At 30.7% G+C, this 16,724-nt stretch overlaps 3 protein-coding genes and 1 long non-coding RNA gene across 8 annotated transcripts; 3 read left to right on the forward strand and 1 right to left on the reverse strand.

Moving 5' to 3' along the window:
* Positions 1 to 60: 60 nt before the first annotated feature.
* On the reverse strand, positions 61 to 4,031 carry LOC128884187 (uncharacterized). 5 transcript variants are annotated; one of them, XM_054137349.1, is made up of 12 exons: positions 3,928 to 4,031; positions 3,750 to 3,863; positions 3,497 to 3,643; positions 3,364 to 3,442; positions 3,205 to 3,277; positions 2,995 to 3,156; positions 2,879 to 2,941; positions 2,691 to 2,820; positions 2,524 to 2,622; positions 1,491 to 2,455; positions 1,127 to 1,336; positions 1,005 to 1,052 (listed from the first exon to the last, which is right to left on the reverse strand). In XM_054137349.1, exons 2-10 carry the CDS (start codon positions 3,805 to 3,807, stop codon positions 2,301 to 2,303), a joined length of 966 nt encoding a protein of 321 aa, XP_053993324.1. In that variant the 5' UTR covers positions 3,808 to 3,863; positions 3,928 to 4,031; the 3' UTR covers positions 1,005 to 1,052; positions 1,127 to 1,336; positions 1,491 to 2,300. The 5 variants fall into 5 exon arrangements, with proteins under 5 accessions (XP_053993329.1, XP_053993328.1, XP_053993324.1 ...); XM_054137351.1 differs by lacking the exon at positions 3,928 to 4,031 and having other exon boundaries at positions 1,127 to 1,239; positions 1,280 to 1,336; positions 3,750 to 3,822; XM_054137352.1 differs by lacking the exon at positions 3,928 to 4,031 and having other exon boundaries at positions 1,491 to 2,452; positions 3,750 to 3,822.
* Positions 2,479 to 3,503, forward strand: LOC128884188 (uncharacterized). Its single transcript, XR_008459266.1, has 3 exons — positions 2,479 to 2,646; positions 2,703 to 3,263; positions 3,320 to 3,503. It is a non-coding gene; the product is annotated as an uncharacterized LOC128884188 (long non-coding RNA).
* Positions 4,032 to 8,498: 4,467 nt separating the features above from the next.
* LOC128884480 (uncharacterized) lies at positions 8,499 to 16,706 on the forward strand. Its single transcript, XM_054137912.1, has 24 exons — positions 8,499 to 8,565; positions 8,640 to 8,807; positions 9,067 to 9,110; positions 9,189 to 9,459; positions 9,514 to 9,754; positions 9,875 to 10,080; positions 10,175 to 10,239; positions 10,404 to 10,479; positions 10,538 to 10,856; positions 10,916 to 11,179; positions 11,279 to 12,191; positions 12,252 to 12,401; positions 12,457 to 12,600; positions 12,688 to 12,753; positions 12,806 to 13,025; positions 13,071 to 13,181; positions 13,433 to 13,615; positions 13,697 to 15,106; positions 15,165 to 15,355; positions 15,406 to 15,481; positions 15,528 to 15,707; positions 15,758 to 15,913; positions 16,419 to 16,507; positions 16,566 to 16,706. The coding sequence occupies exons 4-18, from the start codon at positions 9,316 to 9,318 to the stop codon at positions 14,645 to 14,647; spliced, it is 4,053 nt and encodes a 1,350-aa protein (XP_053993887.1). The 5' UTR covers positions 8,499 to 8,565; positions 8,640 to 8,807; positions 9,067 to 9,110; positions 9,189 to 9,315; the 3' UTR covers positions 14,648 to 15,106; positions 15,165 to 15,355; positions 15,406 to 15,481; positions 15,528 to 15,707; positions 15,758 to 15,913; positions 16,419 to 16,507; positions 16,566 to 16,706.
* Positions 15,533 to 16,652, forward strand: LOC128884481 (peptidyl-prolyl cis-trans isomerase E-like). Its single transcript, XM_054137913.1, has 4 exons — positions 15,533 to 15,707; positions 15,758 to 15,913; positions 16,419 to 16,507; positions 16,566 to 16,652. The coding sequence occupies exons 1-4, from the start codon at positions 15,533 to 15,535 to the stop codon at positions 16,650 to 16,652; spliced, it is 507 nt and encodes a 168-aa protein (XP_053993888.1).
* Positions 16,707 to 16,724: the final 18 nt, after the last annotated feature.

Here is a 16,724-nt window from a genome sequence, read left to right on the forward strand (position 1 = left end):
CAATAAAATATTTCTTGAAATAAAGAAGGGTCAAAATAGTAATTTGTTTTGGACCTAATGTACCAAGAAGAAAATTTTTATAAAAAGTCATATTATGGCGTTTAATTTATTTTAAAAAAACTGAAATAGAAGGGGCAGGCTATCGAGATAAAATGTGTAACTTAACAACACCAGCTAAGCGTGTTTGCCAATTTGGACGACGAATCATTTAAGGGATTATCAACATTTAAAATTGGTGCACGAGACGATGGATCATGAATCTCAGAGGAATTCGATTTATTTTTCAATAAAAATTCCTCTTTTTCTTTTAATAACTGCTCCGCAATGAGATTGAATGCCTTCTCGACGTTGATAGCATCTTTGGCTGATGTTTCGATAAAGGGAATACCAAGATCATTAGCTTTTCTCTAAAACCAATAAAACTAATTTTACATGTTGTTTCGCCTAAAAACAAAATTATCAGTTTTTAAACTGTTAGAATAAAGTGTAAGCGAAATAAACACTATAGTAATAAATTCATAGAAGGTGCAAACCTTTCCCTGTTCTGTAGATATTATTTTTTGTGTAACCAAATCGGATTTATTCCCCACAAGAATTTTGCAAGTATTCTCATTTGCGTAACGACTGACTTCCGATAACCAATCATCGATATTTTCAAAGCTTTCCTATAGCATAAGACATAATATGTAAACCTTTGAATCGAGTTGAGGAATAGAGAGGCCGAATTAATTACCGGCTCAGTGCAATCGTAACAAAGAACTATGCCATCAGCTCCACGATAATATGCGGATGTTATCGTTCGAAATCGTTCTTGTCCTGCGGTATCCCACTACCAATAAAGTATTAAAAAAAATATATATAAAAAAATTGCGCGAAGGTTTTTTTTTTACAATTTGAAGTTTAACAGATTTATTATTAATTGTCAACGTTCGGAATCTCTACTTGAATAAAATTATCATACATGTTATGAACGATATTTAAAAAAAATTATCTCTACGTATTACAAAGTCAACTCCAATTGTTGTTATATATGAATCAGTAAAAGAGTCATCCTAGCAAAATAATTTAAAATGTTACTTTTACAAAGGAAAAATATAAAGTATTAAAAAAAATACAACGTATTTACCGCAAAACGTAAAAGAATGCAGGATTTTCCTACCCCAGTATCACCAATGAGCACTAATTTGAAAAGAAGGTCACTATAAAAAAAAAACGTTCTTAGACTTTATTATCCCTCTACTGCATAGAGTGTTATGTTTTATCCAAAATAAAGACATACTAATCGCGTGAAACGGTAGTGGTAGCCATTGTTCTTGAATTATTTTATGCACTCCACCTGAAACATCAAAAAGTTCATTTTCTTACATAAGGAATCATTTGATTGCATCAATCTTTTTTTTTTGCTCCCTCTTTACATGCTGTTTCATAAAACATTTTTGATATTGTTTATTTTATGTTGTATAGTATTTATTGTTAAAAAAAAAACCTACTTGTTTTCAAATTTCTCGGTTAAAAAATAATTAACCCTGTTTTCTTTTTTTTTTATTGTTTGAATTCTTTTTGATTCACTTTTGAAAATACTCTCGATCTTAACCAAAGTGGATGAGACAACATGTAGTCTTATCAGCTATGCAACAAAAAGAAAACATGTAGGCATACAATCTTCTATAACTAGAGGGTAAAATAAAGCATGAACCAGTTTGTTTACGCTACTACTTTATAATGAGTTAAAGTGTTTTGAAATGGTTTTGTAACAATCGTTTTTTAAATTAGTTTATTTCAAATTATTATAATAAAACCATATATTCAAAAACTCCTGTAATGTTAGTGTGTAATATTTTAATCGTCTTTATTTGCTTTTTCTAATTTACGGTGTTTTTTGTTCTGCTATTTCGATAAATAAAGTTTTATCTTAGTCTTGTTCATTTTAAACAAAATTTTCAAAAAATGACTGCAAAACTAAAAATTTTCTACCATTTAGTACAATAAAAATCTAGAAAAACATTACCGAGACTTTTATTTTTCTCTTTCACAATTTTTACAACGTCGACAATAAAAACTCGTTTTTAACGTTCTCAAAATTTATGTGTTTATATAATGGAAAAATTTCCACATATAAAAAAAAAGCTTCTATGTAGCTTTTTAATTTCTAACAATATCTGATACTAAATTTTTAATAAAAAAAAATGAAATATTTTTGTAAATATATTTTAAGCTGTATATTCGACTAGATGTACTTTTTAAAATTTACTGACATCATAAAAAAATACCTTTGAAATAAACAGTCTGCGTTTTTGTTGTTAATTGAAATGCTGTTGTTTTTGTAGGGAGTAAAGTAGATTAAGCCATACTTTTTTTTCTTGCTCATATGATTGGTCCTGTGGGTCAATGTTTTTAAAGCGATAGTGTATGGATTCTTTAAGTAATTCTAGAGCGCGATTTCTTTCTTTTACTACTAGAACAACAGCACAATTTAAGCGAGGATTATATAGCATTTTTTCTTTCTGTTCACGTTCATGCTACCTTCTTCTAACTGTTCAGCTTCACAAGAGGAAACATTGGTTAAACATTGTAACAATTCTTGCACAGCAAAGCAACACGATTCTCCCAATTGGATGGAATCTTAATAGCATTCAATACAAGGATGTAAGCGACTAGAGGAAAATATATTTTTTAAGAAATATAACTACCAAATGTATTAGAAATATTTTTTATCATAAACGCGAAAGCTTCTGGAATTTTAGCTTGAAGAATTTCCTTAATGGTGCATAATTCATCAATTGCAAGATGTTTGAAAATATTGGCAGCTTTTATTTGAATCTTTGTAAGAGTGAAAAAAAAAAACTATAAAAAATGTGTAAAAAAAAAGAAAAAGTACTTTTGAATTTGGGGATTGTATTCCAGTACTTATAATCTCGAAACCACCCAATTTTAAAAAGTCCTAAAAAAACATATTAGCGTGCTATGTTAAGCATTAAGAAATACATAGGTCACCTCTTCAATATTTTTGACCTGACGAATAAGACTTGAAAGAGCACTTAAATTTAGTGGATTTGTCAGTAAAGCCTCACGATCTTTTAACAATTCAATTAAACCGCCAGCCTTCCAAAACTCTATTTGTATCTTCTCATTATTTGACAATGAAAAAGATAGTATCTGTTAAATATTCCAAATATAGAGTGATCTAAAAAATTTAAACACTACATGATAGCCAACATTGCGAATTTCTTCATGATTCATTTGTATAGCTTTCAACAAAATCGGTAAGACTTGTAAGCTGTTAAAATTTAAACATTACGGTTGTTTCCAAAAATTTCAGAAAAATATGGAGGTTATAAAGAAGAAAGTTGATAGAGAATTTACCTGTCAAGGTGGCGAGAAACTTCAGGAAAATCGTCAACACAATCTTTTATTGTAACAAGAGCTGTTATTTTATCGGTCTCTGATTTTTTGTGTTATAATGAATCAGCCAAGAAATAAATCAAAATATACCAACCTGTAAGGGAATCGTTGGTGAAATGTTGAACAGCTTCTTCAATAAGTTTTGATGGATCTATTGTTGCACCGGATTCTTTTATAGCCGTTTCAATAAATTCAACGTCTTCCTTAGACAAAGATTTTAAGTTTTTAGCTCTCGTTGAATCTAATGTGAGTCGTCACGTACGAATCATTTGCGTTAATAATGAATGAAAATATGTTTTACTATGCACTGCGTTTTTTTATAATAATACATTATGAATTTTACACACCGGTATACTTCAACGACCACTTCAACAAACCAGGCCAATCAACAGCTCCTTCACTCATTTTTAAATGAAAAGAAAATCGTGGAAAACGTTAGAATGTCAAATCCTAAAACCATTCTGCTCATCAGACAATCCTTTTTAGTGTACTTTAATGAAAATCAGTTTAATTACAAAATAATACTTTATTTTTTATACATAGTGATAGATAGAACAGAAGAAATTATTATGTGGTTAAAATATATTTTTATTCTATTTCTTCTTGAGCGAGAAAAATTTAAAGCTCGAAAAAAAAAGTTAACAAAAATTCGGAATAAAATAAGAGAAATGAAACCTGTGCTTTAAAAAGAACCTTTAGCCAAATTTTCTGTGTTGGCTATTATTTCTTTGAAAACGTTTTATTTGTAACAGTATCAACAATCTTGTTTTTTTTGTCACGAATACATAGTGGAGCAAGTAAGTGAACAGGGTTATATTCGCTTACAAGATTTGCTATAATAGAAGAGCCTAGTTGATTTGATACTTCTTGATAGTAAAGTAATTGTTTTTCTTCATAGCGTGCGCGTGACGCCAAAGGAACAGTCTCTGACAATTTAATTTTATCGAAGCGTCAAACAATGAGTGTAAATTAAATTTTACCAGTGTCAAAAAGTAAAAGATAAACACCTCTACAAAAGCATAAACCAGTCCAAAAACAAATTCCACTTGCAATCCCTAAAACGGAAGAAGGGATAATACCACGTTTATATTGATATTTGAAACCCATTTTTCTTCAAAACTTCACTGTGACGAATAAAAATGAACATGAAGTGAAAATTTCACAATTGCTTTTGACCAATACGATGCAATCCATAATAGGTATCACGAAAGTAAAGGTCAAACTTACTTGTGTATCCATTTGTTATACGTTTTAATGTAATTTATTATTCAAAAAAGGAAACACATTATTCCTTAGAACTTGGCCTTTTCGCACAGGTCTGTTTTGCTGTATATTCGATGTATTCTTATTCAATGAATGTACTAATCGATTCTCCGGCTTTGTGAAACCCGTCAAAAAAAAACGAACTTTTGAACTGTCCGACAGACTCGCATCAAATGATTCAATTTTTCTTTCTATATAAAATTAAAATTAAAAAGCATGTCAATTAATAACACAGTAAAAGACTTATTCGACATGAAAATATTTTTTTTTCATGAAACTTTGCTGGTCGTGACGGAAAACTAAATAAATAATTAAGCTTGTTTTCTTAAATTACAAAAAAATACTACAGATCGTAAATTTTGTTATTAAAGCAAATAACGCTAAGAGTAACAAAAAAAAAGTTTTTTCTTTCCAAATCTATAAAATTAAAACGGAGCAGATGAACTGGACTTATTGATATTGTAAAATTTCAAAAAATTCTTGCACCTTCATTTGTAGCTGCACAACATTTGCTTTCGAAACAAAAACAAGTCACATTCTATCATTTTCTTTTTCTACTTGTCAATAATGAACAAGCACGCTTTTGCCTTCTTGATTTGATTATATTAAATTAAAATGTATTAATTTTAAACGTGTTGTACTCTCAGAGGAAAAAACTCAATTCCTTAATTTTTTTACAAAAAAAATCGTTTCTTGATAAACTGCTCCACATGAAATGGATTATTCTTTACAGAAGGAATGACGTAGTTCATCGTAATACGCTGTGCTGCGAGTGTCATATAGGACTATTAAGGAAATCACATATTTTTTCTTTTTATTTTGTATTTCCTTTTAATTTAGGGGTTGCTTATTGGAGTAGCTCAACCGCTTATTTAAATAACATTAAGGTTGTTAGCATCTATTGGTATTTTGACAACATGGGTAAGAATATTTAAAAAAAAATTAATTCATCCCCTTGAATGTTTTGTGCTCTTTTAATTTCTCTAAAAAATATATTGAAATATCGCATTTCCGAAATCGTGGACCATCGGAAACGTCAAATAGACAATTCGTTCACTCACAAGTCTGAATAAAATGATGCTTTTTTTTATTGGACAAAACACGATAAAGACTATGTCGACGACCTGGAAGATTAAATGGGTGAAGTCTTTACTTAAGACTTAAATGTTTTAAGCTTTCATCAGAGTACCCTCTACTCAATCGTCTGGAATCGGTCGACCAATAGGTTGAAACTTTATGCTACTGGTAAGTCGCTTGGGCAACAGTGTGACCCTTTGTTTCATGCAAGTACTTTTAAAAACATGCTGAGAAACTGAATGTGAATTTAGAAAAATTGAATCGCACTGTAAGGGTTTTTTTCAAAGGAAGAAACTAAAAAAGAGTTAGATGTATTTTTGTAATATAAGATATTTAAAAAAAAATTAACAGTACTAAATATTTTAGCTTATAATGACACGTTTGTGTGAAATAGTACGATGACACCGTTAAAAAAGATTTGAACCTGACAAGTGAGATTAACGGGCTACAATTACCTAGAAATATTGCTGTAGTCATTTTGGTATATTATAAAAATTATTCATATTTCAAGAAGTTTTTTAAAACTATTTGAAGCAAGAAAAGCAGATAAGTTAGTAAGAAATAATTAAAAGAAAAAAAAATTGAATTTAATGAAACCTAAATCTAGCTTGAGTGTTCTATTGTTACTGTAAATAATGTTAAAAAAATTTTGCAGTAAAAATTGGTTTACGGTACATTTTTATGAAATTTTGAGTTTCAAGATGAATAGCTACAAAAAAAAGTATGAAGAGGTAAAAAAAAAATAATATTTTAGTATACCAAAAGAGTGTAAGAATGGACCTACGTCCGAATTTTTTTATCGGTTGCATCAGCGAACGAAAGCGCACTGTTCAATAATAGACTGTTTACTTGAAAACCAATACATTTACACTTATTTGGGCTTATAAATTTTTATAATAGAATAAAAAGAAAACTTCAAGTTATTGAAAGCGGTTGAGAATCTTTACGTTTTAAATGAATGTTACTTGACAGTTAAAAAAAAAAACCTTACTTCATGGCTTTATATAGTGGAGAAGTAGCCAATCTACAGAAGAAAAGGAAACATTAAGATTAAGAAAATAAAAGTCATTGAAATTCGATAATTTCTTCAATGGATATGATCACACTTAAAAAATGCTTCGATACTGTATTCTTTTTCACTTTGTCATATATGTTATGAGTTATAGGCAAGAAAAATTAATTACGTAGAAATTGCTTACGTGTTAATCATACGTAATTTAAAATAACATGCGTCTTTATCAAAAAATAAAATGGGTTAATATAAAAATTATTTTTTCTTTACATATTTTGTAAAATCTTTAAAAAAACCTAGTTAAAATTCTAGTTTAAAGCTTTGTTATTTTTCGACAAATGCATTAAATGTTCTAACTTGAAAGAAAGTTTGTTTTTTCCAGTTTATGCGCGTTCATTTATTCTTCTAAAAAGCAAACATGCTTTTTCTGAATACTCAATTTGCTGAGAAGTTCTACATTAATTTTTTATGTCATTGTACGTTTTTTTAAAGGCAAAGGGGACGGCTATCTCACATTTAAAGGAGATTTTGATACCTATTTAAAGAAAAAAATATTGAATTCCGCTCTTCATTTTTTTAAATATCGACATAAATTCAGTGTCCATATTTAAACAACAGAGTCATTGAAGCGACTTGGCTACATACAAAAAGTAGTTTTTGAGGCGACGGTATCAAATGTAATAAAAAGGTTAGTAAAAAAAACATATGCATAAAAAAAGAAATTAAAATATGATTTTTACGTCATTGTTTGTGGTCTTTTGGAGTGCTATCCTCATATGAGACGTAATAGGGAGAAATGTTAATTTGACAGTTGAAATATTATTTGCCTAAAAAAAAATTCTTTTTTCAAATGAAAGACAATTTTATTGTTTGCATTTTAATTGGTATTATCACTGGGATTAGAATCACTGTAAAAAAGTAAAGTAGGAAAACCAAAATATTTTTTTGCGGTGAAAGCGTTCTTTATGAGATCATAAAGACGCGGTAAATTCAATTCATGTAGTGATTTAGTTAATGTTGCAATGGAGTAGAAACAGTAAAGGGCTATTACAACATGAATGTATCTTTGTAAGAGCTCCGATGATAAAATGGTCATAGTTTACTGAAAAATTTTCCTTTAGAGAAATAATGGATATATAAAACATCGTTTGTGGAAAATCTAAAGTACTAAAACGTACGAGGGCTCATTTACGCACCTGGTAGCTTGAAAATACTCTTAAAGTAGGGAGTTCACTTGTATTTTTGAGTTAATGTCACAAAATTGGGTGGAATACGATTGCGATGAGTCCGTTAGGTAGGACTAAAGGTCTAGGCTCGATTAAATGGTACTTTCAGCGATAGCTTGGTATGGTTAAATGTAAAGTGTCCAAAATGGCTCATATTGAAACGGTGTATTAAAACATGTGTTACTTAAGAATTCCGCATGTGTGGTTAAAAATAAAAGAATAACCCTTAATTTTAAAAGCGTTATAATCGTGATTTCCAAAAAAATGAAATATAAGATTATGATTTTATCAAAAATCGTTTACTAAGCAATCGAAGCTAAAATAGAAGCCTTAAAACTATGGGTGTTGTTTTTTGACACCATAGGTTAACTGTAAAGGGAGTTTCAACTGAATTTTTTATAACTAGAAAATGATTTTAATAAAAAAAAAGACATTTACACTATTCCAGCAAAAGAAAAGCTGTAGCTTTCAAAAAATAGCTATTTATTTTCATATGTTTTCAAATTTATGAGTGATTGGATGATACGCTGGTAAAAAGTGTATCAGGATTTTTGTCACATTCACCAGTAACGAATGTGAATCCAGGTACTACTTATTCGATTATTAGATAATTACAATGATTATGATTGCATCGGTGTCTATTTTTCGTAAACGATCAGTTGTCAGTTCAAAAGTTTAAGCTGAATGAATTGGGAAGGAAGAAAGACAATTTAACTCGTATGGATGGAAAGGCTCTAATTGAAGGTTATTAAAGTATTATGTTTCGAGTTTTATAAAACGAGAGTCATTTGAAATCAATATTTGGGGAAACAATTTAAACTATAGGAGTGAGTTTTCTTTGTTTTCAAAATGATCCATAGAGAAAATAACTTGTTTATTATGGATATTTTTTCTCATGTAAAACACACGTTTAATCTTTCAATTACTCTGTGATTATCATATGTATGAATAATATTTAGAAATGATCTAAAACCATAACATCAAATATTTACACATGTTTCCTTGTGGCTTACAATTTTTTTTTAGTTTATTTGAATTGAAAGAAACATGGATTTATAAAAATTACCTATTTTGTGATGCGTATAGGTTTAAAGTAACGCTCTAGTATTGTTTTGGGATTTGAAGTCGAGGTAATTAGTAGAAGTTTCATCTGGAGAAATCTTGTACTATTTTATGTATTTTGTTGTTAACCTTTTACATTTATGCAGAAAGTTTAACATTATTTAACAAGTATAAAATTGCTGACTATAATTTATTTCTATTTTCTAGGAAAAAAAGAAATACCAGTAAATCATTTTTTAATTTCATGTTTTCATAACAGATCCGCTACTATAAATGGATGTAATGGAAAATAAAAACTTTTGTGAAAGGCATGTTAATAATGAGAAAATCAATAATGAACGATTTCAGTTTGAAAAGGAGTCTTGTGACAAAAACGATTCATCTAGTGATACAACATACCATATCACTCCATCTTTAGTAAGTAATATTGTTGAAACTCTACTGCAAAGCTTAAAAAATAAAATGAAAAAGGAATTAGGCCTAAGCAGTCAAGAGCTAGCAAGCGAGAATGTGAATCGAAAACAACAACGCAGAGAAACTGAAAATAAAGGAGAAACATTAAGAAAAAACGTGAATGAACACCTGCAAGGCGAAGGGAATCAAACCGAAAATAATTTAACCAGCCCAAAGGTGTGTCAAAGTAGTAATGGCATGATCAAGAGCTTTGATGACGCAAGGACAGAAAAGTTCATCATCCACACTCCGAATGAGGGTATGCTTCAGTTTAGGATGAGAAAAAACAAATTAAATTTTTATATATATTTTAACAACACTCAGTTAAATTGAGTAACGAAATTGAATTGATAATATCTTTAATGTTTGTGTTGTTTAGTTCCTGAGCTTTCCTCTACATTATCGGATGTTGTACTTGATTCATTTAAAACATATGAAACAACGGATTTCAACAATATAGGTTCCAAGGTTCGAGAATCATTGGCGTTAACAAAATGTACTGAGAGAGAAGTACAGATAGACAATTCAGATAAAAAAAAATGTTCAGTTTCTCACTACTCGTCACAACAAACGGCAACAGCATGGGTAACTACTATAGAGCAATGCGCCAATTTAAACAAAGAGGCAAAATATCGTGTAGCGCTTAGTCTTAGTTTATTAACGAAATTGTTTCAAGTAGTGTGTCCAGCGTCAGGATTCGCCACCGAGTGATAGTACGGAGTTCTTTCATAAAAATCGTCAATGGTATAAAACGATTCCAATTGTTTGGTGTTATGCATAAATCATAAAGTACAGCTTTTTCTTGATGAAAAGGAACAGGCTATTTAAAATATGATTATGTGTTTGGTTGCTGAAAAGAAAGATACACAGTTACTTTCATGCTTTTCTGTTGAATCCTATTTTTGTAGTAATGAACCATGGACGGCGAGTAGCATACTTGTTAGTGAAATGTCAAGTTCTTTACCAGAAAGAAAACTTTTCAGTGTATGTTATAAATTGTTACATATGGTGTTCATTTCAGTGATGTTTTTTTTTAAAAAAGAATCCCAATGCACAAAGACTTTATTGTCAAGCGTTTCAAACGTACATGAGAACTCGTGTTACGGAAGAAACCCCTTTCAAAAAAACCACAACCTCCCACAATGAAATTTCATCTGATCTTTTAAAAAGTTTTGCTTTTCGGTTAGGCGAAAAGTGTCAACGTATTATCATGGAAACACCCACAGAACATCAAATTCAAAGAATACAATTTCGATATGTTGCTCGGCACATTCATAAACACTGGAAAAAATTTCAAAATCGCCTTTGTGTTCATACAAAATTATTAAGAAGTATTGCACTTGAAGCTGTCAAAGAGTGTGGTAGACATTTTTTGCTTTTAAATAAAAATGTCAAATGTGGTATATCCTTGTTGCAATAGATTCTATAAAAGAAAAACTTCGTCTTTTACAATTACAAGAACAACAAGAGCGACTTAATTATCTGAAAGAGCATGACCTAGATAAGTATTGGGAGCATCTTCAACAATCAAAAACAGCTCGTATTTCAGAAACTATTTCACGAATGAAAACTTTTATTGATAATATTAATCATAAAATGAAAATTCAGCAAGAGAAAACAACTTTAGCTGAAAAAGAACAACGGTTTTTAAGCAAGCAATATCAAAAGTCTTGTATGAATAATGGTATGTGTAAAATGTTTCTGAAATTTATCATACGTTGTATTTTAAAAATTAAAATAATGCTTTTAACAATGTTCCATCAAATTTAACTTTTAAATTTAGATAATAAACTGGATTGTGAAGAGAACACGCATTTCTTCAGTACTAAATTTTTAACACTGCAAAGTGTGACAGAACAGCCTTCCATTTTATCAGGAGGAAAGTTGTTACCATATCAACTTGCAGGCTTAAATTTTATGATTAATTTATACGATAATGGACTATCTGGAATTTTAGCTGATGAAATGGGATTAGGGAAAACCATTCAAACCATAGCCTTTCTAGCCTATCTTAAAGAACATCGTCAGTGTTTTGGTCCTCATATTGTTATAGCTCCATTAAGTACATTACCTAATTGGATAAATGAGTTTGCTCGATGGTGTCCTAGCTTGGATATTTTGGAGTTCAGAGGAAATAAACAGGAACGTCGTATGCTTGGTCATAAATTAAGGCGTCAAACCTTTCACGTTTGTGTAACAACATATGATTGGGTTTTAAGGGAAAAATCTGTACTATCGACTCCTTATTGGAGTCTCCTGATCGTTGATGAAGGTCATCGGTTGAAAAATATTCGATCAAAGTTTCATGTGACATTAACAGAGTTCCGTTCAACACACAGAGTCCTTCTAACTGGGACTCCCCTTCAGAACAATTTATCAGAGTTGTGGTCGTTATTGAATTTTCTCTTACCCAATATTTTTTCATCTTCATTGGATTTTGAAATGTGGTTTGAGCAACCTTACAAAGCCTCTTATTTGGTCAACACTTCCAGCGCCGAAGAAACGTTTAGTTTGAGTGAAGAAGAAAAATTTTTAATTATTAATACACTTCACTCGGTACTTCGACCGTTCCTTCTAAGACGTGTCAAAGAGGATGTTTTAGATGAATTACCTCATAAAAAAGAGTACAATGTGCGTATAGCTTTGTCTTGTTGGCAAAAACGCGCATACGAGCATATTTCCAGTCGAGCCATCAGGTATAACTGAACTATTTTAAGACAAAAACATTGTATCACTTTTTCACATATCATGAATAGATTCGATTGTAAAAAAAAAATAGGAAAATCTTTTTCCAATATTATGATGCAACTCCGTAAAGTTGTGAATCATCCTTATCTTTTCCAAGACGAATATAACGTTGATGAAAATATTTACCGTGTGTCAGGAAAATTTGAGGTTTTGGATAGGTAGAACAAAAACCACGTTTTATCAAGAGCATTGTTGTCTGCTTACATCTCATAGAATTATACCAAAATTGATTCATTTTAAACATAAAACGCTGTTATTCTGTCAAATGACCCATGTTATGGATATTCTGGATGATTATTTTGAATGGAAAGGTTATTCTCGTTGTAGACTTGATGGAACTACCGTAATAGAAGATCGGTAATCTTGATTAACATCAGAACTTTTCTTACCCTAGAATTGATATACATTAATAACTATGTTTTGAATTCGTTTTTGCTTCATCAGACGCAGTCGAATGGAAGAATTTAATGACCCTAACACCTCCATTCTTATTTTCACACTGTCAACTAGGTATTTTTGAGCTGATTGTTAGTGGTTAAAACAAAAATAAAATATTTGTCAGAGCTGGTGGTTTAGGACTCAATCTTCAAGCTGCAGATACAGTTATTCTGTTTGATTCGGATTGGAATCCTCATCAAGATTTACAAGCTCAAGCCAGAGCGCATCGTTATGGTCAAAAAAATGAAGTGTTTGTTTTTAGGTTCATTACGACGTCGAACATAGAAGAAGCAGTTCTTCTTAAGGCTCAACATAAACTAGATCTTGACGAAAAAATTATTCAGGTAATAGTTATATTACAACAGTTATAGTATTCCTACTATTTTTAGGCGGGCATGTTTGATAATCAATATACTGATGTTGAACGCCAAAAGAAATTACGAGAGTTTCTATATCCTAAGTGTGGTGGCACTGAAAATTCTATAACAACCCCGGAAGAGGTATGTTATTTAAACGAGTCTCTTTATTGTGGTGTATTTCAATACAAAAATCTATACAAATCTATATTAAAATATAACAATATATTAAAATTTGAACCCAAATTTACATAGTGTAGCTTTTCTCTCATTTTATGATAAATGCTTATATTTTAAAGGATCTGAAAAATGAAATGAATTATTGTCATTTGCATATATTATATTAAAAATCTACAATTTTCTCAAACTCATATTAAAAATTTTTATTGTTGCAGTTAAATCGAATGTTAGCTCGAAATGATGAAGAATTTAACTATTTCGAAACATATGATAAGATGTTATTTGGAGAAGAGTTATTTGAAAAGTTTAAGAAATTAGAGAGAAACAAGCATGTTGAATGCTATGAAAAAAATCACAAGACACACCTGTCAGATACGGTTCCAACTACACTTCCAAAAGTACAAATAGAAGAAAAAATAGGGTCACCCTGTCAAGACGTTTCACAACATGATAATGGTTTTGACATTAAAAATGTTCAGATAGAATTGAAGGAATCGGTAGAAAATTTGGAGGTTGAATCAAAGTCGAATACATTTCAGCTTCATAATAAATCACTTGTGCGAAAAAAAAGGCGCAAACGAGTATCTGAAATTGAGAAACTCACCGGTCGAGTGACGACGGATAAGCATCTTATTGATTGCGAAACGAAAAAAAATTTGGAGTCAACAAGTTGTGAAAGAATAAATGCAACATCTGAAAGCTTTGCAAAGACAAAAAAGTATGAGGGATCACTGGATTTGGAATCGTCGAGTAGGAATGATACAAAGAAATTATATTCAGAAGTATACCCTATTGAAACCTGTGAAACATTATTAATTGAGGCCAATAGGTTGATTAGACCAAAGGATACTGTATTCGATTGGGTGGCTCCCTCCGTCGATTCAGACGATACTCAAAAGAACGTTAATGAACATCACACCAAGCTTTCTCATTCTCATAGTCTTCGTCAAAAACGACAACATATTTACCGGGAATTTTCTAATATGTTCTCTAATGTAAATATAGAAACGCTCTCAGAAGCAGCGTTTAATCGTGCGTTAAGATCAGTGGAATCTCGGCAGGCGCCAGATTTTGAGACTGCCTTAGCATTAGAGAAAACACGTGTAGGACGAAGATGCGAACGACTTATCAGTAAACGACGTCTAATGCTCTTAAGGCAATTGAAACGTCCTTCCGATTTTCATGAGAAACCTTCAAAAAATACTCCTGATTCACCACAAGATGTTTCAAAAAGCACTCTTGATTTACCCCAAGAAGCTTTAAAAAATGATTCACATTTACCTCAAGATGTTTTAAAAAGCACTCCTGATTCACCTCAAGAAGCTTTAAAAAATTATATACATTTACCTCAAGATGCTTCAAAAAATACTCCTTATTTACTTCCAGATAATTCAAAATGTGAGATAACGAAATTGACAACAATTGTGTAAATTTGCGTTTCATGATCTATGGTATAATTCACTGTCTTCTCTGTTACGTTTTTTATTACTGTTTACGTAAAAAAAAACATTTATTAGAAATATCATTTTAAGTAAAATAGTATTCCCGCTACATTTGTTTAGCTCAGTGTTACACATTGTAATAAACGCTAAATAGATTTTGCATGCATTGACCTGGATAACTTGGGGTAACTTGTTTACTTAGTAGAACGAGGACTGGCGTCTTACAATGCATGTTTTTTTTCTAAAGATTTCCACTGGTGAAGTAAAAATTTTGATACCATGTGCAGATTACACTACACAAAAAGAATGTGAATGAAGTTCCCCTACCCTCAAAATTATGTAAATTGAATATTAACCTGTTTAATTCTCTCTATTTCACTCAAACAATGGTATAAGAGGATTGTAATTGTGGCAACACTGGAGCTTTGAAATAGATTAACGAAACAGGTAATTTGCAACAATCCCTACATGACATTGCAAGCAGTAATTTTAATTCGTATGATAGGTTGATTTTACCATAGTGAGAATTGCTAGATTCAATTATAAAAAAGTTTTGAATCTTTGTTATCTCTTTTATAAAAGATTACATTCAAATATGTCAAACATCTGTTCTAAAAAGAATATGTAGCGCAATAGGGAAGTAGTATAAAGAAGGTGCTCAATTTACTGTAACGCTTTATTAAAAATGACAAAATGGTATGTATACTTCTCTACATGCTGTTCTGAAAATTTTTAAAAACGCTTAGGTAACAGAATAAAGAAATCGGAATTAATAGCGCCAAAAATTGTATTAGCGTCTAATTATCTGATGGACTTTTCATAGTTAGTCATCAGAAAATCAGCGTCACCTGTTTGTTGTTTTTGAAAGGAAAAATGAGTGAAATTCATCTCGACGCTTTTCCGAATAGCTCCGAAGTTCAAAACAATTTAAAACGAGTTCTGTACGTTGGTAATCTTGATGATAACGTTACGAAAGAAATTTTGGAAGCAGCATTCATACCTTTTGGTGACATTCGAACAATAGCTATCCCTAAGGACCGTTTAACAGGTAAATCGTAATGCTCTGTATAACAGCACTTCGAACTCACCTCACCTCAGGTAAACATCGAGGATTCGGTTTTGTTGAATATGAAGAAGAAGAAGATGCTCAACATTCCATTGCTAATATGCATGACTCAGAGCTGTATGGTCGTGTTCTCACGGTCAATTTAGCTCGAACTCCGGCACGTGAACCTGGAAAAAAATATATTCCAGGTAAGTTTTATATAATGAGCAAAAGTTGCCTATTTTATTTAAAGGGTTGTTTTTATACTAATACTTTGATATAGCGTTTTCGTGACTTGCTGCTCTTTTGCGTTACTTTGACTTAGTACAGAAAAAAAATGATTTCATATTATGTGTCTCTTTTTTAATAAATGTCACGAATATATTGTATTTATTTAAGCGTTCATTTATTTTAATGTTTTCTATAATTAAATGCATAGAGATTTTAAAAAGATATTGTGGCTTTTAAAGAACAAAAAAAAGATAGTTAGTATTAGTTGTAGTGGAGTAGAAAGGAAAAATTTACAAGTAGAGTTGATTTAAGCAAGATTAAGAATCAAGTGAAAAGTATATAAACGCAGCGTTTGTTTTTTGCTGAGGGCTCGAGTGTCTCATCGAGTAAAATTTCTTCAATAAAAACTGTAGTCTGACACTATCATATCATGTTATAAATTGAAGTATGTACACTTCTTTTTTTATAAAATGGAAATTGTAGTGTGGAAGGATGAGACTGTAATGCAACTGCAATATAATGTTGCCCCGGAAAATTTAAATTCGGGAAATGTTGAAGAAGACCAAGCTTTGGTAAAGGGTCTTGCGTCGCTTTTATCTTCAAATTAGTTTTGCTTAATTTGTTTTACAGGAAGCGTTAATGAAATGTTCAGAGGCGCAAGAAATTATGGAAAGAAAGACTGCAGTGGTAAAAGACTCAAAAGAAGCCGTGGCATAAAAAATAATTTTGAGATTGTTCTTATTATTTTCGTTCTACAAAAATTCAACAACATTTTTCGTGGTATTAAAA

This window comes from Hylaeus volcanicus, unplaced genomic scaffold, assembly GCF_026283585.1.
Source record: "Hylaeus volcanicus isolate JK05 unplaced genomic scaffold, UHH_iyHylVolc1.0_haploid 12237, whole genome shotgun sequence".
In the NCBI taxonomy this organism is placed as follows: domain Eukaryota; kingdom Metazoa; phylum Arthropoda; class Insecta; order Hymenoptera; family Colletidae; genus Hylaeus; species Hylaeus volcanicus.